The sequence below is a fragment of the Ochotona curzoniae genome, unplaced genomic scaffold (assembly GCF_017591425.1).
Source record: "Ochotona curzoniae isolate NIBS_2020 unplaced genomic scaffold, NIBS_Ocur_1.0 contig_883, whole genome shotgun sequence".
Classification (NCBI taxonomy): Eukaryota; Metazoa; Chordata; class Mammalia; order Lagomorpha; family Ochotonidae; genus Ochotona; species Ochotona curzoniae.
This window is the reverse complement of record NW_024466599.1, coordinates 19654219-19679880: the sequence shown is the minus strand read 5'-3', so window position 1 is coordinate 19679880 and position 25662 is coordinate 19654219. Positions and strand designations below refer to the sequence as shown.

The following is a 25662-nucleotide window of genomic DNA, read 5'->3' as shown; positions in this document are numbered from 1 at the left end:
CCACTTTGCACTGCTGGCAGCAACCGGGGCCTCCCAGGCTGATGCGTGACTGGGAAGCCTCCTCCTGGGCCCTGCTCTGGGTGGGAGGGGCCTTGGCAGCAGCGGTGTGGGACGTGGCCAGGCTGTGTGTGGCTGCCAGGCATGCAGAAGAGCCGTTTTCTGCTTTAAAGCCTCTGGATGGAGGTCGCAGGAGGCCACGGCTGGGCCTTTCCCTGCTTCTGTCAAGTAGCTTGGGCTGGTGGCTTCCAGGCTCGCAGCTCCCCTCCTCCGGCCCTCAGGACCCTCCTAACTTACCCTACTGTCGGGTGGTGAATCAGCTCTGCAGACTGTTCTGGAAGCAGGCATGGTATTTCTCCTGCTTGCCCAGCTGCCCTCTCAGGCCCTGCGGAGAACCTGAGGGGAGCCACCATCTCTAGGACCCTACTGCCATCTCTGCCATGGATGACAGGGTAGAAGGGTTGGGGGGCAGGGAGAAGATATCCCATCTGTTAGCCACAATGGCCAGGGCTGGACCAAGCTGCAGGAGAGCCTGGAACCCCGCCCGGGTCTCCCACCTGATGCAGAGGCCCAAGCACTTGGCCCATCATCTGCCACATTCCCAGGTGCATTAAAAGCAAGCAGGATGGGAAGTGGAGCAGCAGGGACTCAAACCAGCACTAGTATGGGATGCTGGCATTGCAGGCAGTGGCTGAACATGCTGTACCAAACACCAACCCTGTGTTTTCTGGTGTTTCCAAAACAGTTCCAGACTTTATATCCTCTTATCCATAGACAGTTGAGTTTTTCTCTCTCTCTCTCCAACAGAATGAGGAACTTTGGTGTTTCTTTTTTTAACATAACTACCATGCCAATTGTTAGCAATTGTTCATAGGATCACAATGATTTTACTTCGTAACACCAAATAAGCCCCTGTTCAGGCTTGCTTTTTGCTGACGTTTGTCCTTCCAGGAATAGCAGTGGACTCTCTTTCTAAGTCAGGGGAGAGTCCCAGTGGGTGCAGCCCAGCCCATGGAATGGGCAGTTCAGCCAACTCCTCCTGGCACATCTGGCCCTTTGCAGGCAGCAGCCCTTCCCTGAGAAGACTAACATGGAAATGGCTCAGACGATGGCCACTGCAAAGAAAAGCTTCTTTTGGACTAACCTAGGGCCCAGGGAGGCATAAAACCTCCCCGCCTCCCCCATGGCCTCACGATGAGGTGTTTCCTCAGGGACCCCACCTGCTCCAGGCCCTTTCTCCCCTTCTGCCGCGTGTTTGCCTTGTGCAGTGCCAGCTAGCGGGGGGACAGGCCTGACCATCAAACCTGGAATGCAAAGCCCTTGCTTAGAGGTCCCAGCCCAGAATACTGACGACCAGTTCCGTGAGGCCATTGGTGGGCCTGCACCTGCTGTGTCCTGGTGCCCCTAATTGGTCCCACACAGCTCTCCCCACCAGTGACTGTGGGTGTGCAAATAAATGGGTGAGTGAGAGAATAAAGGCATAGAGGGGTAGAAAAGTGGCTGGGAAACTGAGAATGGGTGAATACCAAGCCAATACTCTCATCCATCTCCAGATGGGAGAACAGGTGGAGCTGGTGAAAGTGTCCGTGCCCCAGGGCAGGCTGGGAACAGCATGGGGCGTGCAGCTCCAGCCCAGGCCCTGCGCTTGCTGGTGGAGTCTGTTCACACTGGTCATCTGGTTTCAATCCAGTGAAATCTCCAATCTTTCCATGGGAACGTGTGTTATTTTGAGCTTCTCCCGGATGGGCTGGACAACTCAGTCCAAGCAGGCTGGGCAATGAGAGGCTGTGGCTGGGAGGATGAGGGTGGGAGCCAGCCCCCTAACAGGCCTGGCCTGGGGACTCCCAGACTTGCCCAATCTCAGCTTGGACTCATCAGTGACCTTTAAAGCAAGTCCTTTCTTCTGGGCTTTTAATTTCACATCTGTACTGTGAAGGGTTAATGCCAAGTTGTGGGCACCCCTGGTTCATGCCATGGCACCCCCCCCAATCCTTCATCTACCATGGGAATAACTTGAGGAGATGGGATGACATTGGCTGATGCCCATGAAGTGCTCTGCCTGGTGCCTGGGACTTGGCCTGAGCTGGCACACTTAAGGCTGACCACTACACACCCAGGTTTTCCAGTTGGAAAGTCCTGAGTGTGTGAATTTCCATTGAACAGCTTCCTGGCTCTTCATAAAGGTGGTGGTATGTAGACCCCAACACTATACAGAACCCCAAGAGCTCTGGGTCTTTCTAAGTTGTGACAGCAAGCTCACAATGGTGGGCTTTCCCAGCTGGAGATGAGCTGTATGTTGGCACCAGCGTTCATCTGGGTAAAAGGGTGGCGGCCCCTGCAGACTTGGTCCCTGTTCCTGGGCACAAGCAGTGACCCGTGTGCAAAGCCCATTTCTCCCCTCCCTGGCTGTGGTTTCTTCTGCACGGGTAGCTCCCACCCACAGCCACACATCTGGACAGGGCAGCCCTGACACCACCCTCATCCCCTGTGGACACCCAAATACTCTGTGCAATGTCACACAGGTTGCCCCTCAGGGCAGGCCATCTGGCCTGGGATCCTGAGGCTGAGGGCTCCCCCCGGCCACACTCTCTGATCTGTCCATCTCTTCTTCCCTACCTCATCCTTGTCCCATGGCCCTGCCCACTTGGGCTCAAGGTTTTTGGGCTCAGGGCTGCATGGGGCAGAGGGAAGAGCTCTTTCCACTGAAGACTCAAGATCAAGGGTGCAGTCTGGGCTAGCTGTCCCCAGGTGATCCCCTCTTGTCCTCAGTTCCACAGTAGGGGCCACAGCACCCTGTTTCGGGGTTTGCAGGGCACACCCACAGGCGCCTCCTGTCCTATATGTTTGCTAAGGTGGTGACAGCGGCAGCGTAGCAGCCCGTGGTGGAGCCAGGCTTCCTACCTCCAGGTTTAGTGCTGTCCTCACCCTGCCCCCTGGCAGCCACTGCTGCTGGCAGCTGAAGCGCAGCTAGAGGCAGATGAGCAAGCAAGGGCAGGGTGAGAGCTGACCCTCAAGTCTCCGGCGCTGGCTGAGGGGACTCCCATAACACCGCAGCTGCATTCTGACCAAACATAATGAGCAAACTGGAAGCAGGTGGCGGGTGGGTGCTTATCCAAGTGCTCTGAGCTTCCTGCCGTAGCCCTGGGCCAGCCCACCAGGCAGCTGGGATGGTGGTGGGGGAAATGATAGGAGGAGCAGGGTAGTTTCAGCCCCAGGTAATTCTAAGATGGCCTGGATTCTCCCAGCCCCAGGAAGTCCAGTCCACCTGCCATGACCCCAGCTACTCAGAGAAATACTCCTCTCCCTGGGGGCCTTTTGGGGCCAACCAAGGTGGCACAAAGCATGAGCATCAGGCTTGAAGGCAGATGAGAATCAAGAGCCCTAGGGCATGCAGGAGAGACGCCAGCCTCTGCCATGCTCAGTGCACAAATGGCTGATGGAGATGGAGAACATCAGAAGGGTCGTGGCGCCAAGCCCTGCTCATTGGCCCTGCTGGCCACTACTGAGTGTTCTGGGAGCAGGGATGACCCCACTGAGGGGAGGAGGAGAGCCCCGCCCCCTCCAGTCTTGGCTCCAGTGTCACTTTTCCACTTGGGCCTCCCTATTTTACTTACCTTTTTTGCGCTTCCCTCCTAACGCACCACACCATCTCCCATGTATCTTGGTCACGCTGTCTGGAAAGAAGTAGAGGCCCCGTGAGGGCAGGGCAGGGCTGTCAGGCTGCAATCGCTGCTGTGCCTGCCATGGTGCCGGGCATAGGGCAGCGGTCCATGAATGCCCAAATGCAGGAGAGCGACGGGACATCGTATGCCACTTGGCCCAGTGGGCTGTGATGCTCCCGGCCCACAGTGTGCTAGCTGTTGGTTAGCTGCGCAGATTCGCTGTTCTTCCCACGGGGCTCCTCTCCCGGGAAGCTGCAGCGGTCAGAGGCAGGCACATGTACACCTGCTTTATCTTCCTGGCTCTCCGGGTGCAGGGCTCACCTCATCACCCAGCAGCAGCCCAGCACCCACCATGGGGAAGCTACTAAATGGCGAGTCTGTCTGATATACCTGTGGGATTCAATTTCCGCTTCTAACCGGAAGCAGACCTCCCTCACTTCCGGCACACATAAGACTCTTGCTGAGCAGGTACGAAAATAGAAAGATGGGGACGGGGCTTGGCATGGTAGCCTAGCGGATAAAGTCTTTGCCTTGAACTCTCCGGGATCCCATATCGATGCCAATTATAATTCCGGCCGCCCCACTTCCCATCCAGCTCCCTGCTTGTGGCCTGGGAAAGCAGTCGAGGACGGCCCAAAGCCTTGGAACCCTGTACCCACCTGGGAGACCTGGAAGAAGCTCTTTGCACCTGGCTTCGGATTGGCTCAGCTGCAGCTGTTGCGGCTGCTTGGGGAGTGAATCAACGGACGGAAGATCTTCTCTGTCTCTCCTTTCTGTATACCTGATTTTGCAATAAAAATAAATAAAACCTAAAGAGGGGGATGGGGAGAGAGAGGAGAAAGAACGATGGGGACTCATTGCTGTGCCTGACCCTGTCACAGCAGAGACTGCAGGACATTTGTGTTCTGCTCACACAAGCCCCATCTTTGGTCAAGGTCTTTTGGCTCCAGAGTGTCCCGGCGCCTCTCCCCACAGCCCTCTGCACACCGTGCTGTGCTGCCATGGGTGTGGAACAAATTGTATGGTCTTGGGCCTGTCTCTCCACTTTCCAGTCTCAGACCAGAGAGGGACAGGAGACTGGTGGGGAGCAGCAGCTGTGTGGGTGGTCCCAGGTTCTATCAGCTTCTCCAGTCAGTTTAGGAGCAGCCCCCAGCCTAGGGCCTGGCCTGGGGCAGGATGCGGCTAGAAATAGAAAGCTGGGTGCTGGAGAAGGGTAGTCTGGGAGTGAAGATTTGAGGGACCCTAATGCCTGTCTGTGAAAGAAAATGAGGCCCTGGCTGATACGGTATTCTGGATTTGACAGGAAATGTGCCACTGCGTAGGGGGTGTCAGGAGGTGCGTAGGGGGTGTCAGGAGGTGCACCCAGCACCCACTGGAATCACTAGCAGGTATGAACACTGATGACTCCGGCAATGGACACAATTTTGGGGACAGGGTCCTAGGAGTTAGAAGGGTGAGCAGCTGGGTACTCCACATACTGAGGGGTCTCTAGAGGCGAGGACGTGGGGCTTGGGGACTGGAGCAGCCTTGGGCGGGGGGCTGGAGAGAGCTAGCGGCCAGGACACCAGAGGTGCAGGAGGGGCAACACTTCCACGAGGATGCAATTAGGAGAGGTTTGGACTGGTTTTGGTTTTCACCAATTGATGTTTAAGGGCAGTGAAACTGAAAGGAAGAGGCAATAAAGGGCCAGAGGGCAACTTATGCCAAACCCAAAAGGCAATGACAATGCAGCCATTGGGCTTTGGTAAAAACAAAACAAACAAAACACTTTCAAAGGCAGACACACTGCCCCCCCACCCCCCACAATCGTACATCTCCTGATTCTCCCTCCAAATGGCCACAATGACCAGGGCTGGGCCAGGCTGAAGCCAGGAGCCAGGAGCTTCTTCTGGATCCCCCATGTGGGTTCAGAGGCCCAAGCACTTGGGCTATCCTCCACTGCTTTCCCAGGTGTATTAGCAGGAAGCTGGATGGCAAGTGGAGCAGCAAGGACTCACACTGGAGTTCCTATGCGCTGCCGTGCTGCACTTTCCCCACTGTGCCTCGAGGCTGGCATCACACAGATGTTGTATGCCTTTATCCCTGCATCCTTGAGTTCAGCATCTGGGCTTCAGCTGACTCCAGAGCAAGCATCTTGGAAGGAACTACACCTGTGCTGAGTGAGGAACCTTCCTCTCATATCCCCAAAGCCACAAAGTGTTAGCAGTAGTTACAGGGTGGATACCTGGCATGAGATACACAGTGAAGTCACCATGGAGCATGAATGGAGGTTCTGGGCCCCACCTTACAGAAGGGGCTTGAGCACACACGGATGTGTAACTAGGGGGTCCTGGCACCAGAGCCCCTCAGACGTGGTGGGGGCAGCTGCATTCCACAGGTGCTGGGCACTTCGCACAGCCTGCCTGCCAGCTTCCCCGGGGGTGAGGGGAGGGATCCCATTTGGAAGGGGGAGGGAATGATAGCCAAGAGGCTTGCTCAAGCTCACAAATCAGCAGGTAGAGGAGCCAGGGCCTGACTCAGGCAGGCTGGCTACACAGCCCTCAGGCCTTGAACAGGCCAGTTAGCCAAGAGCTTGGTTTCCCTGAAGTCAGGCTCTAGGCGGGTGCTGGTGTTTGTGAAGGGGGTCATAGCATGGAAGGAGCTGGAGGAGGTACACAGGGGCAGCAGTTAGAGTGAGCCAGGCGGGAAAGCCACTGGGCCTGGATGGGCTGGGGTGGAAGCAGGTGAGGCAGAGGAGGCGCCCCAGGGGCCATGGGGTGTGGGTGCGGGTAGAGAGGCAGGAGACAGGCCGAGGCTGCCATCTGGGTTGTGCAATCCTCGGCCCACGCACCCCTGAGCGCTCCTGGTGTGGAGTTGCAATGGGAAGCCCTCCTCTCCTCTGGCGTGTGCTTAAGTTATTGGAGGGGGCACTGAAGCAGAATTGGGAGGATTTGGTCATCCAAGGCCCCTGTTCTGTGTGTGTGTGTGCGTGCACACACATGCAGATTGCAGATTCATGGGCAAGGAAGGAGCCTGGCAGGTGACTGTCCCGGGGCTTGCCCGGCCGTGAGGCTGACCTTTTGTCCCAGCCGGCCTGACCATGAGCTTAACATCAGTGCTCCCCTCCTGATCCTGCCAGAGCTGACCTGGCTGAGGGGCGGACTCTCCCTTTGGTCACCCCAAGAGCTGCTGTTGCCATCCTGGCGTGCTCGGCAGGGGTCAGCAGCATAGGCAGGTGATGAGTACACACTGCCATGTATAGGGCCCGCCCACCAGGCTAGGGGGTTACGGGGGAGTGGGCAGCATGGAGGTGTCATCCCTGGTAACACCTACCACTTGCTGCTTTATTTCTAGTTGATGCTCAGCACTGTCCCTTCCCTGCAATCCCTAGCCTCTACTTTCTGGGCATCCGCACAAGCAGCCAGAGAGACCATTGAGGGCTGGCAACTTTGTTTTGGGAGCAAGCAGAGCTCCTGGGGTCCACAGGGCCTGCTTTGCTTGGGCAGTTCCTAAAGGGGCTCAAAGCACAGGTTCCGACAAGGATCTCTGAGGAGACCCCCGTGGAGGGGTCCCACCCTGTGGGTGTTTTAAGGGAGGGGACTGTGACCTGCTTTGGAGGACTGAGCTTGCCATGCCCTCCATTGTCATCTGGCTCACCCCAAGGGTGTTGCAAGGCAGCTGGCCCAGGGCAGGGAGGGAGTTCTGCCTGTCTCTTGCTGCTTGTGGCTCCTTTTATTGCCGTGATTAGCCATGACTTCTTGTGACCCCAAGCATGACCTCTGAGGCTTGTAAAGTGTCATTCTTTCAAAGGCTTCGGGAAGTAGTGAGCAGCACACGCCAGCCCCCGAGGAAGGAGCACGTGTGGCCTCTTGGGGTTATCTGCTTTTTCACCCAGAATCAGTTCCTGGACCTTGCTCTGACAATACTTGGGTCATTTTCTTGAACAATTAAAATTTATGAAAAATTGTTTTAAAGGCAAGAGAAATGGAAAGAAGAGAGAGAGAGAGAAAAACCCATCCAAGTTTCACTCTCCAAGTAGCCACAATGGCAGGGGTTGGGCCATAGCTGGGAATGGGAGACTCAATGCAGGGCTCCCAGGTGGGTGGCAGGCACCTGAAGCATCCCACTGCTTCCCAGGGTCTGCCCTGGCAGGCAGGCAGTGTCTGGCGCTGGAACCTGATGGGCGACCCAGGCACTGTGGCATATGTCCTTCATCACCAGGCTAAATGTCTACCTCTTTCCTTGCCAATTTTAACAACTATTCTCATCTTTTTATTTCTTCTTCATCTGTTAGGTCATGATGCAACCAAGTGTATTTTGGACTGGAATCCACACTTTGAAGTCAGATTTTTTTTTAACTGGTGATATGGATTGAACCATGTGACACATGTGGGTATTTCTACATATGCAGGTGCAGTTCCATCCAGCTGTACCCAGACAAAGGCCACTTCCAAGTACCTTGCCGCTGGATGTGTGCAGATACACAGGATTTCCTGGGGTACCAGCACACTGGGCCTGGCCCCAGCTCCTGTGGTCAGGCCTTGCGACGCCAAGCTCCTCTCACCATGCAAGGAACTGCCAGCAGCAAATGGCTGCTGCTAAACTACACAGGACCTTGGGCAGGATGACTGCTTAATGCAACTCTGACCTGCAAGGGGAGCTGGGCACTGGCAGTGCCAAGTGTGTGCGAGTCCTGCTCATGATAAGGAAGAAAAAGGATGGGAGAGATGGAGAGTGAGCGGAAGGGCTGAGTGAGTGAGCTGACACCTGGCCTTGGGTGAAGGATTTAAACTTTGCAGGGCTCTCATTTTGATCTATGAAGCAGGGAAGACAACACTGGCAGTTTTTTGGGGGGAGGTGGTGGTTACAGAAGGCAGGGCGTGCCCAGCAGCACCCTGGGGCCAGCACGCCTCGGCTGGCGGCGCCTGAGCACTAAGAGACACAAAAATGAAAAGATTTCACCACTGCCTGATTCGGAAATCATCTTAGAGACAATGACAAGACCACACATAGGGTTGGAGGGCATCCTGCCACTGGATGATGCCCCCAGCAGTCATGCAAAGGGGAGCCCCCGGGACAGGCCTGCCTCTGTGAACTGGGGCACGGTCAGCGGTTGGCTCTATTTATAGATCCAAGCGAGGTGAAAACTAGGCAAGGCTGTGACCCCAGGACGCAGGCCTGTGACCCTCAGGAACTGAAACTGAGCCAGAGGCTAAGGTGAATGGCCCGGCTCTGAGTCCCTCGCCCGTGAGAAAGCAGGGGCCGGGGTGCAGAAACAGGTCAGCGGGTCGGCTGGAGCCAAGGGTGCTGCCGCTGACAGCAACAGTGAGACCTGCCAGGTGGGAGCAACTCCCACAAATGCTTCTCATCTCTCCTTCGGGAAAATTCGAGGTGACTCACCATCTTGTCTCCCCAGCAGGGTAATCCAGACAGCGACACCCTTCCAGCGGTCACAGTCATGGGCAAGGTCTTGTTAACAGGGGTGCTCTGACTTTCAAAAAGAGGTCAAAGTCAACACCACAAAATCACTTTTCCGTTTTGCAGCAATAATAGCCACTGGTTATCAGCCCCATTCTTGGTGCTTATCTGCTTTCCTTATGGAACCCTCACAACCCTGGGAGGTGGCTCAGAGGCCCATCTTGCAGATGAAACAGCCCAACTCAGATTTTTAAGTATGGGGACAGGGAGAAGTGTGGCACTGTGGTGTGGTAGGCTGATCTTTTGCCTGTAGCAGCAGCATCCCATGTGGGGGCCAGTTTATGTGCTGGCTGCTCCATTTCCCATCTAGCTCCCTGCTTATGGCCTGGGAAAGCAGTAGAGGATGGCTCAGGAACTTGGGCCCCTGCACCCATGTGGGAGTCCTGGGAGCAGCTCCCAGCTCTCAGCTTCGGATCAGCTTAACTCCAGCTTTTGTGGCCTTTTGGGGAGTGAATTGGTAAAGGGAAAAACTTTCTCTCCTCTCTCCTTTCTAATAAAAATAGAGAAGGAGAAACACACACACACACACACACACACACACACACACACACACACACACACACACACACACACACACACACACACACACACACACGCCTTCTATCTGCTGGTTCTTTCCTCAAATGGCCATAACAAACAGGGCTGGACCAGGCCAAAACCAGGAGCTTTTTCCTGGCCTCCCACATGGGTGCAGAGGCCCAAGTACTTGGGCCAGCTTTCTCTGTTTTCCACATGCATTACCAGGGATCTGGATTGGAACTGGAGCAGCGAGGACTCAAACTAGAACTCTGATACAGAATGCTGGCCTCACAGGCAGCGGCTTCACCTACTGTGCTACATGCCAGCCTCCCTAACTCAAGTAGGGGTATTTCTCACAGGGTGCCCCCGTGCTGCTCCCAGTTCTGTGTTCAGGGACTCCCTCATGTTGATGTGAAAATTGGTGACAATATTACACTGCGGAGCCTGGCACACGGGACAGGTTAGGGCCCTCTTCCTTTTCTTTAAACTAACAAAGATCTGGCTGTTCACTCATTACCAGACAGCAATGAGCCAGGATTCCCATGGAAGACTCTCAGCCTCTGGCTAACTCTTTCCCAAGCTCCTGGGTTCAGGGCAGCACCATGTGCCTGCGGGCAGAGTGGCTTCTGGCGCCCTGCGGGATGCCCACTCTGCTCCTGGGATCACCAGTGAGCACATCCCACAGACTCCACTTTGGTGATGGAGCTGAGCTGCACACGGTCCTTCCGAGGCAAGGAGAACTGCTCTTCTGCCTCCCATCCCCCACTCAGCCCACCGAGTCCTGGGTGCGACCGCAGTGTTCACTACTGCCGCTGCTGCTGGGCAGGCTGAGCTGGCTGGGGCTGCTGGAAGCCCACCTGCAGGTGCTGTTGGAGAGGATGCCAAGTTCTGGAAACCCTGATCTTTCAGTCTTGGGCATTAAAACATGCAATGGCTGTTGGCACTTTCTGTTGGTTAGTTCCCCCTGAGAAAAGCAGCCCACCCCTCTTCTCTAGCCAGGGAAGGAAAGCCTGGGGAAAAAGCCCTACCTTCTCACCCTCACAACCTTGACTTCGGCTCACCATCCTTCTCCAGAAAAGGAAAACTAAGCCTCAGTCTGTCTCACTGAGTGCCGGCTGGCTGGCGATCATGGGTAACTTGATTAACCTCTCTGGTCTGGTACTCAGGGGCACCTGTCAGGAGGTGCTGGGCAGTGGGATAATGGCTCCCTTAAGGTCCAGCCTGCTTTGCTGACATGCGGCTGGTCCTGAGCACATGTGGACATCCTGTGGCTGGCAGGGCCAGGAGGGTGAATAGCCCCGCAGCTCCCACTGCCCACCACTGATTACTATCACCAATGAACATTGCAGAATTTCTCCCCAGCCCCAGTGCTAGCCACTCTGGCTGCAGCTAGAAACCCTACTGAGTCTGAAGCAAACCTCGGTCCCGTCAACTTCCAGCTCAGCAGGCAACAGAGCCATACTCGCCCGCTGCGGCCACGGTGATCTTAAGACTGTGTCGTGGAGTTCAGGGGCAAGCCCTCGGGAGGGAGATTGGAACTTGGCACACAACAGCCCTGAGCAAAAGGGCATGCTCCTGTAGGCGCCAGAGGGGCGAGGCAGGCTGGGGAGAGCCAGCGTGCTCAGCGGGTTATAACCACATGTTCGTCGGAATCACCTGGGGACCTCTGAGCAATGTGAGGACGGCAGAGCTGCTGGGAGCCAGGCTCAGATTCAGCAGGACCTGCAGTGGTACCCATGGGTGGGAGTTCCCAAAAGTGGCCCCCTGGGGAGTTCTCGGGAGCTATGGCTACCACTCGCCAGCCTGCACACTTAACAGGCAGGGAGGGCCTTCCTCATGCAGCTGGGCAAAGGCCGGGCAAGGGTGTGGACGCGGGACACGGGGTTGTTGGCTGCCTGGGGATTCCCAAGGTTCCAGAGTGCACGAAGACTGGCACAGGAAGGGACGGGCCCTCCTGCTGCCCACCAGGCCCACACTTGCTTCCTTTCCAGCTCACATTGGGGGCTCCAAGAGCTGCAGGAGACCAAGGACCCCTAAAGCTGGACTGTGGCCAGGAGGGCCTGACCTCACTGTGGAAGGGCTGCTGGGTGGGCCCAGCTCTCAGCCCTTTCCTTCCTTGGGGGGATAGCCCTGCTACACCTCATGCACAAGCTGCTGGGGAAGTTGAGGCAGGGTAGGTGATGGAAGCAAGAGGCTAGGCTTTCAGGCACCGGAGTTGCCTGTCTGCTGGGAGCGTTTCTGCAGCTCTCAGCCCAGGTTCTCCCCTCTATGGAAGGGGGTAGCTGCAGGAGCTGGCAGCGGCTGTGAGATGCTGTCTGGCCCTAAAAATCTCCTTGTTGCAGCCACACTGAGAGGGCACAGGCTGCTTTCTCCAGCTTGAAGGGATGGGCTGGAACCCTGGCCCATGGCCTTCTGGCAACACCTGCACAGAGCTGAGTAAACCCCCTGTACTCTCCCCTCTGCCCTCCCAAGGGGACAGGAAGAGAGGGCAAGTCAGGGCTGCCAGGCACGCGGCACACAGGGAGCTGGAGGGTCTGGTTGAGTGGCTGGAACCCTGCAGGCTGGGCAACTTCCTTCGGGGCAGCTCCCTTCTCTAGAGAAGGACTGTGCTGAACGGGAAATGTTCGGGACCTTTCTCTCTCTCTCACACACATACACAGAGGCATGCCACTAGTTTCAGGAAAATACAAAGCCACAGAATGTTTAATCTTAAACTTTTAGTTTCTGAGACAAAGGCCGTGGGAGAAGGGTGTGTGCACTGATGACGTCTTACTTTCCCTGGAACACGACTGCATCCTGATTTGTGAGTTTATTTCTTCCAACTAAGACACACAAGGAAGGAAAGAAAGAGGATGCTCCCAGAGCGAGGGGCTCCGGGTCTCAGGCTTCTGCCAGCCAGCTGAGTCTGGGTTCCGGAGGAGTGGGGCTGTCTGGGGTGCATAAAGCTGCTGTGTGAGCAAAATGCCGCGTGGAGACGTTCCAAATGGCTTCCAGGAAGCAGCCGTGTGTGCTGACACGCGTGGGGACTGAGCAGTCTGGCTGGCCAGCTCTTGAGACGGGTGTTTCCTAGAGCTTTCCATTGGCAAAGGCTGCCTCCTGGAACTGAGGCACAAAGGTTTTGAAATACGCCCTGGGGGGAAAGAAGAGGGAGGGAACAATGTGGTTAGCACAGGCGACTCGGCAGAAAGTGCGATGGGCTTTCGTGCCAACGCGGCCCAGTGTGACTGACTGTTCACCCGTCTTGGGTTGGATTTTCCTTCTCTGCTGAGGCCAAGCCCTCCGGACTTCTCCAGAGGAGGGACACACAGTACACTGCTGTGTTACCTCTTGCAGAGTTAAAGTGTGTGCAGACAGGCAGGGTTTCCTGGCTGCCAGCTCCCATTAGACACCATACTCAGTCCTGCTTTGCTTTCCCAGGACCAAGACAAGGGATCTGAATTCTGGGACTGGCTGTGTCCCCATTCAGTTGTATCTTTGCCTGTATGCAGTCAAGGACAGTCTGACGGTGTTTCCTAACTGGTATCCACTCTCCACCTATTTCCAGATCCATCTGCAGTGTGGTCACTGGAAGGAGAGCCAGGCTGGGTGTTAGGAGAAACTTTCCTGGCCAGGCGGAGTAGCTATGCGACATGGGACAGATCAGGTGTGGCCTTTCTGACCCTCAGGTCCCTAATCTGTAAAGGCAGGGTCATGTTCTTTGCCAGACAGGCACGTACTGAGCTCACCCTGGGCCAGGCACGGTAGGAGGTGCTGGGGTGCTGAGATGACCCAGGCGTGACACCTGCCAATGCAGGAGGTGCCAAATTAGAAGAGGAGGCACGTTCAGAGATGGGAGAGAGCATGTGGGCACCAGCGTGGCTGGCAAAGAGTGGACATTGTGGCTCGAGGATGCAGTAGGATCAGAGGTTTTTTGTAAGCAGCCAGTGAAAGCTCTGCCAGAACAAAGCCAGCTGTTCTGAGAGGTAGCAGGTGGGCTAGGCTAGCTGCCTGGTGCCCCGAGGCTGACAGCCTCGAAATCATATCTCGCTTGTGTATGCAGAAGTGGCTCGCCCAGCAATCTCTTCCCTGAGCAGTGACAAGAACCAGGAAAGTCCACCAATCAGCACTGTGCCCAGGGAGAGCCTCCCACATCTGTTTTGTTTAGGATATGGGTCTAATAGGCCTGGCTCTCCAGGTTCTGGCTCTGGGAGTGTCAGGGCCAAGCTCCAGGCAGGAGGCAAATTTGCCAGAGCAATGATGGGCAACAACACACAACCCACCTGCGAGCAGCTGACAGAAAGGCACTCGGGGACACGGCAGCTCTAATGGCACAGGTGTTGTACAGGGTCTCAGGCAGACCAGGCTACATGCAGCAACTGGTCTCATGCCTACCCTCCGCCCCTGCCAGGCCACCTAGATCACTTGCAATCTTCTTTCCAGTGGCGCCACTCGGAAACTCTCCAGCTCCTTCTCCATCTTAGCAGCACTGCCTGGAGTCCTCTGTCCAGAGGCCCTCCTGCCCTGCAGCTGCTGTGATACGCTGCCTTAGGCCTCCCACTTCTCCCTTCCTTACCCTCAGAAACAATCTTTCCTTCCTTTTTGCCCTCCACTCCCCCTCAGGCAAAGCAAGGTCAAGATCAAGATCACCATTACTCTCAGGCTTGCATGGCCTTGAGCAGAGCATTCCCTGGGTCAGGGCAGGTGAACTTCCACTTGTACCTTCCCAAGCCTCCATGGGACATTCTGGCATGAAAGCTGCTCTCTCACTCGGAGTCCCTGTGTTCAGGTGGGCATCCTCCTCACCGTGAAGGACTAGGGAGTGCTCTGATCAGTCTGGACCCCATGCTGTAGAGGCTGCTGCTCCGTGGGTTCAGGCATTCTTTTGAGAAGCTAGGAAACTAAGGATCCTGACCCTAGAGACACTGTAGATGAGATCTCTCCCCCGCAATGCACATGTCAGACACAACCAGGGGGTGTCACAGACCCCTGTGGCTCACCCACACTCCAGAGTCTGAGTCCTGATCGACAACTTTCCACCCACAATGAGGCCCCCTGCTCCGGCCAGGCTCCACCTGTGTGCAGGCTCCATGCCTTCCTCTTGCCAACCTCCTGCTGGTCACTGAAAGGTGCTCTCCTTGCATGCAGCTGGTGCTTTTTCAGGGCATTGGTGCTGTGTGTGTGTGTCCTATCTGCCATGCCAGCCTGCCAGCCCTGGGAGGTGCTTGGTGAATGACAGCCACCGGTTTGCAAAGAGTAGCACCCAGCATGCCCAGCTGCTGCTTAAGAAGGTGGGGAGAGGACAACAACTCCCTACTCCCCAGCCAGGAAAGGTTATACTTAGGGGAAAACTTGAGTCTGCTCTCACTTGTGAACCTCTGCCAGGGATGAAGGAGAGAGAGGGACAAGGTATCATCCGCTACCCTGCCTAAGCAGCATGCCCGAGCCAGCCAAGCCGTCACTATCCCTGACACCTCCATGACTGTGTCCTCAGGGCCCAAGGTGGGCCATGAGGAGTAGCAGGGATGGGGTCCTGGATTTAAAGAGAGGTTGCATGGGGCTTCTGAGAGTAGGGGCAGGAGCCTACCAAGGGTGCCATGTGTGGGAAGGGTCAGTTGCCACCCACATGTCAAGTGGTCCTTCACCATGTGTCACCTGCTGCTGTTTTCCCACCAGTGTGGTTGTATAGCCTGGGAGAGCTCATGGGCTCCTATTGGGGCAGGGACAGAGATGGACTGGGTGCTGTCTCAGCTTTCCAAGGACCTGCAGGTACCATGAGGCATGCTCCACACCAGCACCCACTTACAGGTGAGAGAGATGCTAAGGAGACAGGTTATCTACACGGGGGCTAACAGCATCTGCTGAGTGAGTGAGTGGGGCCAGCAGCTGGTGTAGGTGGCCAGAACCAGGGTACTGGTTAGGTGAGCAGTGCTGTGTGCTGTGTGCTGTGTGCCCCAGGCCTGGACTAACATGGGTCCTGAGCTCATCTCACCAGCTCAGCTTTTCTTGTAAACTCTGCGATGTTACAAGATCCTGACACACAGAAAATTCTTGGCAAGAGCTGGAGGCTGTAAAGGTAAGCTGTTTCCTTTGCAGAAAGTTCTAAAGTTGTCTGTTGTGCTCTGGGCTTTCCCCGCCAGGGCAAACTGCAAGCTGTCGGGGGGGGGGTGGGGGGGGGGGGCAAAGATAGGCTAGTTGAGGGCAGGACGCTCCTAGCTGTTTGCAGTGAGCATTTCCTGGTCAGGAAGCCAGCGAGGGGAGGGAACATGGGTACTAGTTCCCACCTATTTATGTACATAAAAATTCTTTTAAAGGAGATTTTATTTCACGTTTTATCCGGAAAAACGAAGAACTGCCTGCAGAACAGCTTGCTCAGGGCACTGGTTATCTGTCATCTTTGAAAAATAATCTTTGACCCAAAGACTAGGCATGTGGGGCTCTGAAGGCACAAGTGTCTCCTGCTGCTCTGTTAACTGGCCACTTGGCACCCACAGGAGGTCTGGCATGTTCCTGGCCCGTCACACCCACCCTGGAGGAGAACTGATTTTTAAGCCAATTTAGAGTCTGGGAAACCTTACAACAGAATGGCTCTGATTGCCGAGGGTCACAGAGCCACAGTGCAGTTCTCCATGTCTCAGCCAGGAGACTGACATGCAGAGATTGGTTCCCAGCCCGAGGCTGGGTAGGTTCTGCACAGCTGGAGCACAGTGGTGCCAGCCCAGGCCTAACCTCATGGTGGGACAGGAGGAGGGTTGCAGCAGTCCCCGGACCAACAGTCATGGAACCGGAATGTGTCCTTTGCGTCCACATTTCCATGCCTTGGGCCCAGGACTGTGTCCCCTCTCAGGGTTTTAGCTCCCTCATCTATAAGGCAGGGAGCTGAGCCTGAGAGATTCCAGGGGCTATGACTGTGGACCAGGTGGCTCAAGGAGTGTAGGTAACCAACTAGCTTGTCTCTTCATCCAGGAAAGGGGAATAATTGCTCCTATTTAAGGTACTTTTTAAATAAATAAATAAATTATATATATATGAAAGACAGAGTTACAGAGTATAGGGTAGAGAGGGGGAGAGAGAGAGTGAGCTCCAGTTTGCTGATTCATTCCCCAAATGGCCACAACAGCTAGGACTAGGCCAGGCTGAAGCCCAGGAGCTTAATCCAGGTCTCCCATGTAGATGCAGGGCCCTAAGTACTTCGACCATCTTCTCCTGCTTTCCCAGGTACCTTAACAGAGGGCTAGATCAGAAGTGGAGCAACCAGGACTCAAACCAGCATGCATACAGAATGTTGGCACTATAGACAGTGGTTTAACCAGTGTGCCACAGCACTAGCCCCAAAGTGTTCTTGCGAGGACTAGGTGAGATGGTCCAAGAAAGTCTTTGGCATGATGCCTGCCTTAATAAACAATCAATAGGTGTCCACTATTCCCATGGACCAAGCTGGGTCTAAAGGGGTGAGCCTGAGTCTGGAGGAACAGACTACGTAGACACACGTGTCAGGAGGGGAGTCCTTGGTGGAAGGGAGGTCTCAGGGTCCTTGCTAGCAATTCCTCATTTACTATGTAGTTTCTTGGATCAGGCCCTTCCGTCCTACTAAATACAGGGAGCTGGCATCTGGGGGCACAGAGATGGCCACTTGGAGCCAAGCACTCAGCCAAAGTTATCTGGACAGTGTGTATGTCTTAGTTCAGGGGCTCTTGCCAACCCTTGTCTGTCTTCTGTTCAAACTCTTTGTGCGGTGTTGGTCAAAGGCTTGGTCAGGGAGGTGGCTAAAGCTGCTGGTTAGATGGGTATGTGAGAATCACAGGGCTCTTGGGGTGGGCACTTAGTCTAGCAGTTAAGATGATGGCCAAGACGCTCTCATCCTGTATCAGAGTACTTGGGCTCAGTGCTTTACTCCATCTCCTGATTCCAGTGTCCTGCTAGTGCACATCTTGGGAGTAGACAGAAGTAATGGTGCAAGTAACTGGGTTTCTGCCAACAGCAACGTGAGCCCTGGATTGAGTTCCTGGCTCCCTGTTTCAACTTAGCTTATGTTTAGCTCTTATGGGCATTTGGGGAGTAGACCAAAGATGGGAGCACTCTCTTTCTCTACCTCTCAGAAAAAAATGCCTCCAGGCTGTGAGTGCACACAGTTAGGGCCCTGTCTGTTGACCAGGTGGTCAACCCAAGCTCTTTCTGTCTGGGATGCCACGTGTTAAAGGGGAGGCCATGGCGGGAGCAAGAGGAGGCAGACTAAACTACCCAGGTCAGAGACTTGGGTTCCTTGTGTCTAACAGGAGATGTGCACTTGATCTGTTGTGGTCAGAGATGTCATCCTGTGACGTGTCTTGATTTTTCATTTGCCACAGGGGGATTATAGGAGGTGTGGGTCACATTCCCCAAGTGACAGCTAAGAAACTGGGAGCTCAGCAGCTTCCCTTCAGAATTTTAGCTGGCATTACCTAGGGCAGCACCACCTGGAGAAGGCCCAGGTCTCGCTGCCTGTAGCCTCCTTTCTTCTTTCACAACAGCCTCAACAGCTGCCTTCCTCCAAAACAGGGCTTGAATTCAGGAATCCAAAATGTGCTTCTCTGGGTGGTTGTAAGACGAGCCTTGTGATGTTTGCTAGTCAGGCCCATGTGGCAGGGTTAGGGTAGGGTGGGAGAGGTGGTTTGGAGACACAGCCCTTCTGGTAAGAAAATCGAGGATGCATAATTCAAGTCAGAGGTCATTTTTTTCTTTTCTTTTCTTTTCTTTTTTTTTTTTTTTTTGCGAATGGAGGCAAGTTTCAGATGCTCAAGTCCCATTGCTTTTTCCAGTTCTTTTCTGCAGCTGTGACTTCAACTGGCACATGTTTTTAATCTGTCATGAAAACTGATTGTGGTCTAGAAATCACAGCAACCCTGTAAATAGTGGAAGACGGCTCGCTAATCATGCCTCATGGTCTCGCCTTGTCTTCATTGTCCTGAACCACCACTGCACATGTTGACTCATGTGGGGTCACTCTCCTCAAGTCCAAGGGTCACCCTCACAACAGCATCTCTACAAAGAGACCTGGTTCTAGGTCAGTGTCCTTTATCCTCAAAGCTGCAAAGGCCCCCGGGATGACGGCACCTCCAACCTTTGTCTGGGTGAGCAAGTGGCTGGCATGCTGGGCAACTTGTCCTGTGGCCATGCCTTGGGCCACAGCAGCCTGGCCACAATTCTGGTGCAGGCTTTTGGAACAAACATGCAGCTGTAGCTGATCTGCACACACAGTCATGCAGAGGCCTGGACTACCTGCTGGGGACCCGTGCCTGTACAAGGTGGTAATTCACACATTCAAGCTGCAAAGGCTTGGGGACACCCGGGGAATGCGGAGTATTGCATGCCCACGGCTGGAGCTACTCCCCACGTTGCCTTGCGTTCTTGATGTTTAGACTGGTGTCTAGACTTGGCCCCACACAGCTTGGCCTTCCTGCCTGTAAGAAAGGCTGGCTCCGTCATAGTAGATGCTGAATTAAATGAAATCAAATGCTGTTTGCAGAGAGGACTTCAACAATAATCGGCTGGAGTCTGTTTCCAGACATCAAAGTATTGGGATAAAATGTGGTTCCTGCTGAATCACAGGGTATTTTGAATGCTTAACAAAAGGGATCACAACTACTTAGCAGCTCTCTCTCCCACAGAAGTCACGGATGGCCTCCTGGAGCTTGGCTTGGTACTGTGGAGCTAGAGCAGCTTGTAGCAAGTTTTGTCATCCCTGGGGCTGCAGGTACCTCTCCTACCTGGGCATCCTTTCATGCAGGAGATGGGGTGGCAGCAAGGCAGGCCAGCTGGTTCAATGAGAGGTGGGCACAGAAGGCCTATCACACTCCCTGAAACTCCAGGGACCTAGGGCTGGCCTCCTCCCTGCGGCCCTGTCACCTCCTGACCACTTTCCCACTCCAGATTATATGCTCTTTGACGGCAAGACTATCTTCTCACACTCATCTGTCTTTGTTCCTCCAGCCTCAAGTGCAGATCATGTCCAACACAGCAGCTCAGTACAAACACAAATCTTTGGCTTATGTAGAGATGGACTTCTGTAATGGGAGCAAACCTCAGAGGTGAAACAGTCTTATTTCAGAGAAGGGAAATCTGAGGGCTGGAGAAGCTACGGCTGTTCTAATGTGATGTGACTAGCTATTTCCACGGTAGCACAGACCTTCTCTGTGAGCCCCTCAAGGGGAGAAATGGCCTGTCCTTCCTACCCCTGATGCGTACTCTCCTCACCTACAAGGTATTCACTTTGTAGCAGGTGAAGGTCAGGATGGAGCATAAGAGGATGTCTACTCAAAGGGTTGACTGGAGTTGGTAGGCAGACTGAGACAGTCCTCCCATCTCTGCCTCACAAGCTGACACCGTCTCCATCCTAACTTACCTGCTGCGAGGCTTGGATGGTGGTGTGGCTGCATGGCCAATGAAAAAGGCTGGACTAGGGCTGGGGCCAGGCAGAGGCCAAGGAACTGGTGCTACTCTCTGTTCACCCCATCTCTCCTTCTGCACCTGCCTGGTGTGCTCAGGTGGTACCTTCCCTTCTTGCTCTGCTCAGAGTCATATTAGCAGGAATCAGTGCAAGCCATAGTGTGACAGGGCCAGGTGGACACCCCTGAAGGGTTTGGGAATTTTGCCGCAGTCCCAGCCACCTGGCTGGGGAGCAGCTGGGCTGCATGACGGTGAATCACCGAGGTCACAGACCACCACCAACTTATTAGTCAGGCCAAAGGGGAAAACTAGCAAAGGACAGTCTTCAGTGGGGAAGTGCTGAGGGTGCCAGCAGGGCAGACCATGTGGGTCCAAGTCACACTCCAGCTAGGACTGTACCTCAATGCTCCCACTCAGCATGGGCAGGCTCAGAAAGGACAGAGGACCACTTAGGTGGTCAGCTCTGTGGGGTTGGAGCACTCTCCTGGCAGCAGATCTAGATTCCCCCACTAGACCTTAGTTCCTAGGACCACAGTCTGCATTGCCCACAGCTGCCCTGGCCCTGCCTGCTGGCAGCACTCTAGCCTTCACCCTCCTGGCTGAGTGTCCATCCATTTCTTGGGAAGATCTGGAGGAGCAATGGCCAATGGCCCTCTTCTTTCACTCTCATTCCCTCACCACATAGCTAGAGTTCTGTCCCCAACGTGCATAGAAAAGCAGCACTGGCAGAAGTGACTGGTGACAGGGGAGGTGGGGTACAGCTTCCCTGCTGAGGGGTGACAGTCTTCTAGAGATGGGAGGCTTTGGTGAGGGGAACAATTCTTAAACCAGGAGCTTCAGGTGGGCTCTGCTATGGCGGGGTGTGTGTGGGAAGGGGGCTTCACAGACCAGTTGGGGCAGAGGTTTTGGCAGGTGGGAGCCTTCTGGGTCTCTCCAATCATGACAGGTGCACTAGGGAGGCTGGGAGAGAAGGGCTCTGCAAATCCACTGGGCTCGTTCCACTCTGAGCTAGCCCAGAGTCAGGTCCTGGGAGCCACTCATAAAGGGTAGGGTGGGGAGAACATCCACAGCACCCACATGGATAGAAGCATCCTTGCTCAAATAGTAGCAGCAGCCCATTAGCAGGCTACACTCTGACCAGCTTGCAAATGAAGAGATAAAATCACAGGGCATCACAGGCGACAAGGACTCTGTTGTAACAAATGCAAGTATACTGGATTGGGATGTAAAACAGGTACCTGGTGCGCTGTGCTGTCAAAAGTCAACAAGCTGTAAGTGTGTAGGAAGGTGTCAGCGACATGCTAGGCACTGCACTGTCTGTGACTGTCTCACTTCACATTGACCCCTCCTGACAGGCCTGCTACTGCAAAGTGGGGTCTTTAGTGTTACCCAAGAGAAAAGTACCATGCAGAGACGCACAGTAACTTCCCTAAGATCTCATGGCTAACAGGAGGCAAAGCTTTTTGTGAACCCAGAGCCGCATGACTCCACGGAGCTCACACTTTCCACAGGGGAGCTGGGCCCCCTCCTGGCTGTGCCACACACAATGACTCACCCTTCTTCTGCATCTACAGCAGGCAGCATGAGAGAAGGTTCCTAAAATATTTTGACTTGGTGGTCTTCCCCCTTGCCGCCCCCAAACATCGCTCTAACTGTGTTTCTGTCTCCTCCACTCAAAATTTCACGGTGATTGCCAACAGCCAGTAACAAACCGCAAGAACAACTGACTGCTGCCTCTCATCACACCTACAGTGGTCCTTACAAAGGGGAACAGAGGCCCCAGAACGGCCCTCTCTCTTACCAGGCTGGGTACCCAGAGGCTCTACCAGCTGGATTAATCCTCATGTAGGGATCTGCACTGGGTAGCTTCTCAGTAGAATTATGATTGCAATAACAAGGGACAAAAGTGTTGAACTTGACCTCCCTCTTGCTTGCTAGTACACCTTAATGAAGAGCAAGGAATACTCTGAAAGCCAGGGAGAAGTTCTCCTCAGTCTGCTCAGGAGAACAGGGAGGTGCTGGCAGAACTGGTATGAGTCTCAGGAGAGCAAAGGTCACTCAGAAGGTTACTCTAACACAGGTGTGGCTCAGCATCCTTGTGAAGGCTGCTAAGAACTTGTCCTTGGTAGTGTCAGGATAACAGCCTGGCTAATCCCCTTCACCTAACTGGGCCCCAGATGTCTCTTGGCTGCCAAGGTCATTGCTGGCTCTGATGTACTATTTACCTTCTTAGCAGTAGTACTGTTCTGGTATCCACCTGAGCTCTGCAGTCAGGGAATCAAGTGGAAACTGATCTCATAACTAACAGAGCCCCCAAGGAGCCTCACTGGAAGCACAGCACAGAACATGTCTGAGGTTTCTATTTATCTCCCCATTTCCACATCGGACTTAGGACCCCATGAATGACAGCTGCCACTCCTCCTGGCCCTCCTCCTCCCACCCCCACACTCCACACAAGCATTCATACTCTCACAGAGAGCTCCTGCCTCAGTGGTGGGCTGACTCCTGGGAAGACAAAGAGAAGCTGCTGAGCAGTACCCTGACCCTCAGGACATACACACTTGACCACCAGAGTGGGGACTGCACGCAAGCCCTGGCAGGCAGTTGGGGAGGTCTGAGATCAGAGTCCAGGGCCTGGCCCTCCTTGGCCTCCTCCGCTTACTGCTCTTGAGCAAATTTTCTTTTCGGCTTAGAGTTGTGCCAGGGCATTATCCACATTATTCAGCAGGCCAGACGTCTAGTACCTTTAATGACAACAATAATAATTTGCATTTATACAAGGCCTTTCATCCGGGGATCTTAAAGTGTACCACAAACAATAATTAACTCCCCTTTGCAGGTTTGTGAGCCAGCTCAGTCAGAGCCCCTTGGCTTTGTAGGTGAAGGGTACTTTCCTGGGCCTTACAACATGTTGGGGGCCTCCCCACACACACAAAACCTGCCCCTCTCAAGACCCGGCCTTAGCCACAGGCCCTCATGGGGTCCGCTGCTGCTGCCACCCCAGCCACCAACTCTTTGTCCTGCCTGAGGCCGATGGTATGAACTGGAGAGCCCCTCACTCCCTGCAGGTGGGAGAGGCAAGGCCCACCCTCCTAACACTTCTCAGAGTGGTCCTCCTGATCTTCATGCATGAGCAACCAGCATGAACTGTCATGGCTAACAGAGCCTGCTTGTTATCTTCTGTCTCCTGAACTACAATCTGTCCCAAGGAGCTTCCACCCTCTGGGCCAAAGCAACCCTACCAATGCTGGGGGTGTGGCTGATGTCTCTGATGTACAAGCTGCCCATTCTTGTGGCTACCACTGGGCACAGCTTGGTGGCTCATTGGTCACCACAGTTCAGCAGCACCTTGTGAACGAAGTGGTTCATGTGCCCTGGGTCCTGAGGCTGAACTGCTTTCTCTAGCACTGGGTATGGTTTGCTCTGGCCCAGTCTCTGCCCAGCTCTGACCACAGCTCTTTAAATGACCCTGTCTGGGACGGCACTCTCTGGAGACTTGAGTTCATCTTGTCACTGCATCTCAGAGACACAAACGTACCCACACTTTCTGCTCTCTTTTTCTTGAAGGCATGTGACAACTGTTAATGACAGGGACTGGTTTTTGGAGACCAAGGCAGTGACAGATTTATTTTATTTTTCATTCTTCCTTCTTTCTTTTCTCCCATATTTTATCAGAAGGAATACTTGGGGTTAAACTTGAGAGGAGGATATATTATGTTGAATGGGAACTGACACAAAGACACAGAACTCCATGTCTTGGGGAGCTATAGGCAAAGGAGGCAGCAAGACTGGGGTGGGGGCAGACGGGAAAGCATAATCCTTTGCCAAGTGTATTTTCAAAACCTTTACCAAGTGTATTTCCAAAACCCGCCTCCTGTGGGAAAACCATATTCTCTAGAAGGATTTCTAGGTTCTTGGGGGTATGTCTTATGCTTCTAAAGACACCTGTCCTGCCTCTGCCCAGAGCTCGCTGTTTGGGTGAGCTTTTTTCCCCTAGGGGCTGACCATGGGAGAGATTCCAAACACACACAAAGGGCTGCTGTTTTCCTAGAGCCTGACCCATGTACACATAAGGCATGGTTTGCAGGGACATAGCCCCACCTTGCTTGGATTCTGCACAATTCCTACTCTATGGCCAGGAAGAAGGGTAGTCACTTGCGGTTTTCTAACCTGAGGGATTCTCAGAAAAAGAAAACGTGACAGATGCTCCTGGAGCCGAAATGTGGAAAGACTACACCACACCCAACCCCAACCTTGAGATGAAAATGCACATCTTGGAGGGAATGGAGGCACATCTGGCTCCATCATTGACTGCCTGTGGGGCTGGGAGAAGCCTGAGTTCCCATTTAGTCTCCCAGGTCCCATCTTGATATGTTGCAGAGTAAAGCACTATGTCCCCAGGACTCTAGCCAACTCTTACTGTGACAGCACATAGCACGGCTCTAGACAGAGAGGAGCTGGAGCTGTAGTCCTTCTTATTCTCAGAAGATTTTTTAAAAGACTTTTTTACTCATTTGTTTGAAAGCCAGAGTTAGAGAGATCAATCTTCCACTTGCTGATTCGCTCCCAAAATGGCCACAAAAGCCAGGATGGAGACAGGCTGAAATTAGGTGTCTTCAGAACTTTATCTGGGTCTCCTACATGGGTGGCAGGAGCTCAAGCACTTAGGCCATCCTTCATTGTTTTCTCAGGCACTGGGAGTTGGATCAGAAGTGGAGAAGTTGGGACTAGAACTGGTATCCATGCGGGATGCCAGTATTGCCAGCTGTACAACAACGCTAAGCAATACCCAAACCACTTCAGTACTTTCTATAACAGAAATGGGACAAGAAGTAGCCATCAGGTTCTTTGGCTATTGTGGGCTCTTAGATAGTCATTCTTCTTGCTTTGGCCTCTAAACTATTGGGAGTTTCTAATGGATGCAGGATGCAAAGGGTAAGAAAGGAATATTTCAAACTCTGTCTACAAGACTGGTCTCAATAAAATACCCCGTGTGAACTAAGGGGTGGGAGTCAGACATGAAGACAAGGCAGCAGCTCCCATGGGGAGTCATCAGAGACTTCTCAAAAACCACTCAGGCAACACACCTGCAGGAGACAGGTGTCCTCGCAGGTTGGCACCTTTGCACACGCTGTGCAGCCAACAGCCCAGTATCTAGGGAGTGAGGTCAGTCCCCTGCAAAGGAACCTGTCCATTCTGGCCCTCGGAGCATACTTCCTTGTACTGCTAGACTGCTGTCTCTCAGAAAGATCTGAGAGGGTGGACTCCTGAAGATGGGAAGAAAGAGCCAAGGGCCTGTGCTTTCTAAAAGTAATCCCTGAGCTGGGCCAGGGCCTACAGTGCCCATGGCAAGAGGACCAAGCCTTTACCCTCACCACATGGCACCACCTTCCAGGCCTGGGCCTTAGTGCTGCATGGGGCAGGTTTGAAGGGGTAGGAAGAGCTAGCCCAGGCTGCTGAGCTCTCAAAGATCAAGGCCAAGCAGAGGCAACTTCTTGCAGGCCAGCAAGGGCCCCATGATATGAGGAGGGGCCCCAGGAAAGGTTGCTGCCCCCCAGGGACCTACACCCAGAGGAAGAGGGGTAGCTTTTGCTTTACTCCAACCCAAAGTGGCTGTCTCTTCTAG

At 54.1% G+C, this 25662-nt stretch overlaps 1 protein-coding gene across 3 annotated transcripts in view; it reads right to left on the bottom strand.

Annotated features, from left to right (window-relative positions):
• Positions 1-12214: 12214 nt before the first annotated feature.
• BABAM2 (BRISC and BRCA1 A complex member 2) overlaps positions 12215-25662 on the bottom strand; it is a 449694-nt gene continuing 436246 nt past the window's right edge. Inside the window, exon 11 of one of the 3 annotated variants that reach the window (XM_040993001.1) lies at positions 12215-12765. In XM_040993001.1, coding sequence (XP_040848935.1) covers positions 12702-12765 — 64 coding nt within the window. In that variant the 3' untranslated portion in view covers positions 12215-12701. The remainder of the gene's footprint in view (positions 12766-25662) is intronic. The other 2 variants (XM_040993000.1, XM_040992999.1) reach the window with 2 other exon arrangements.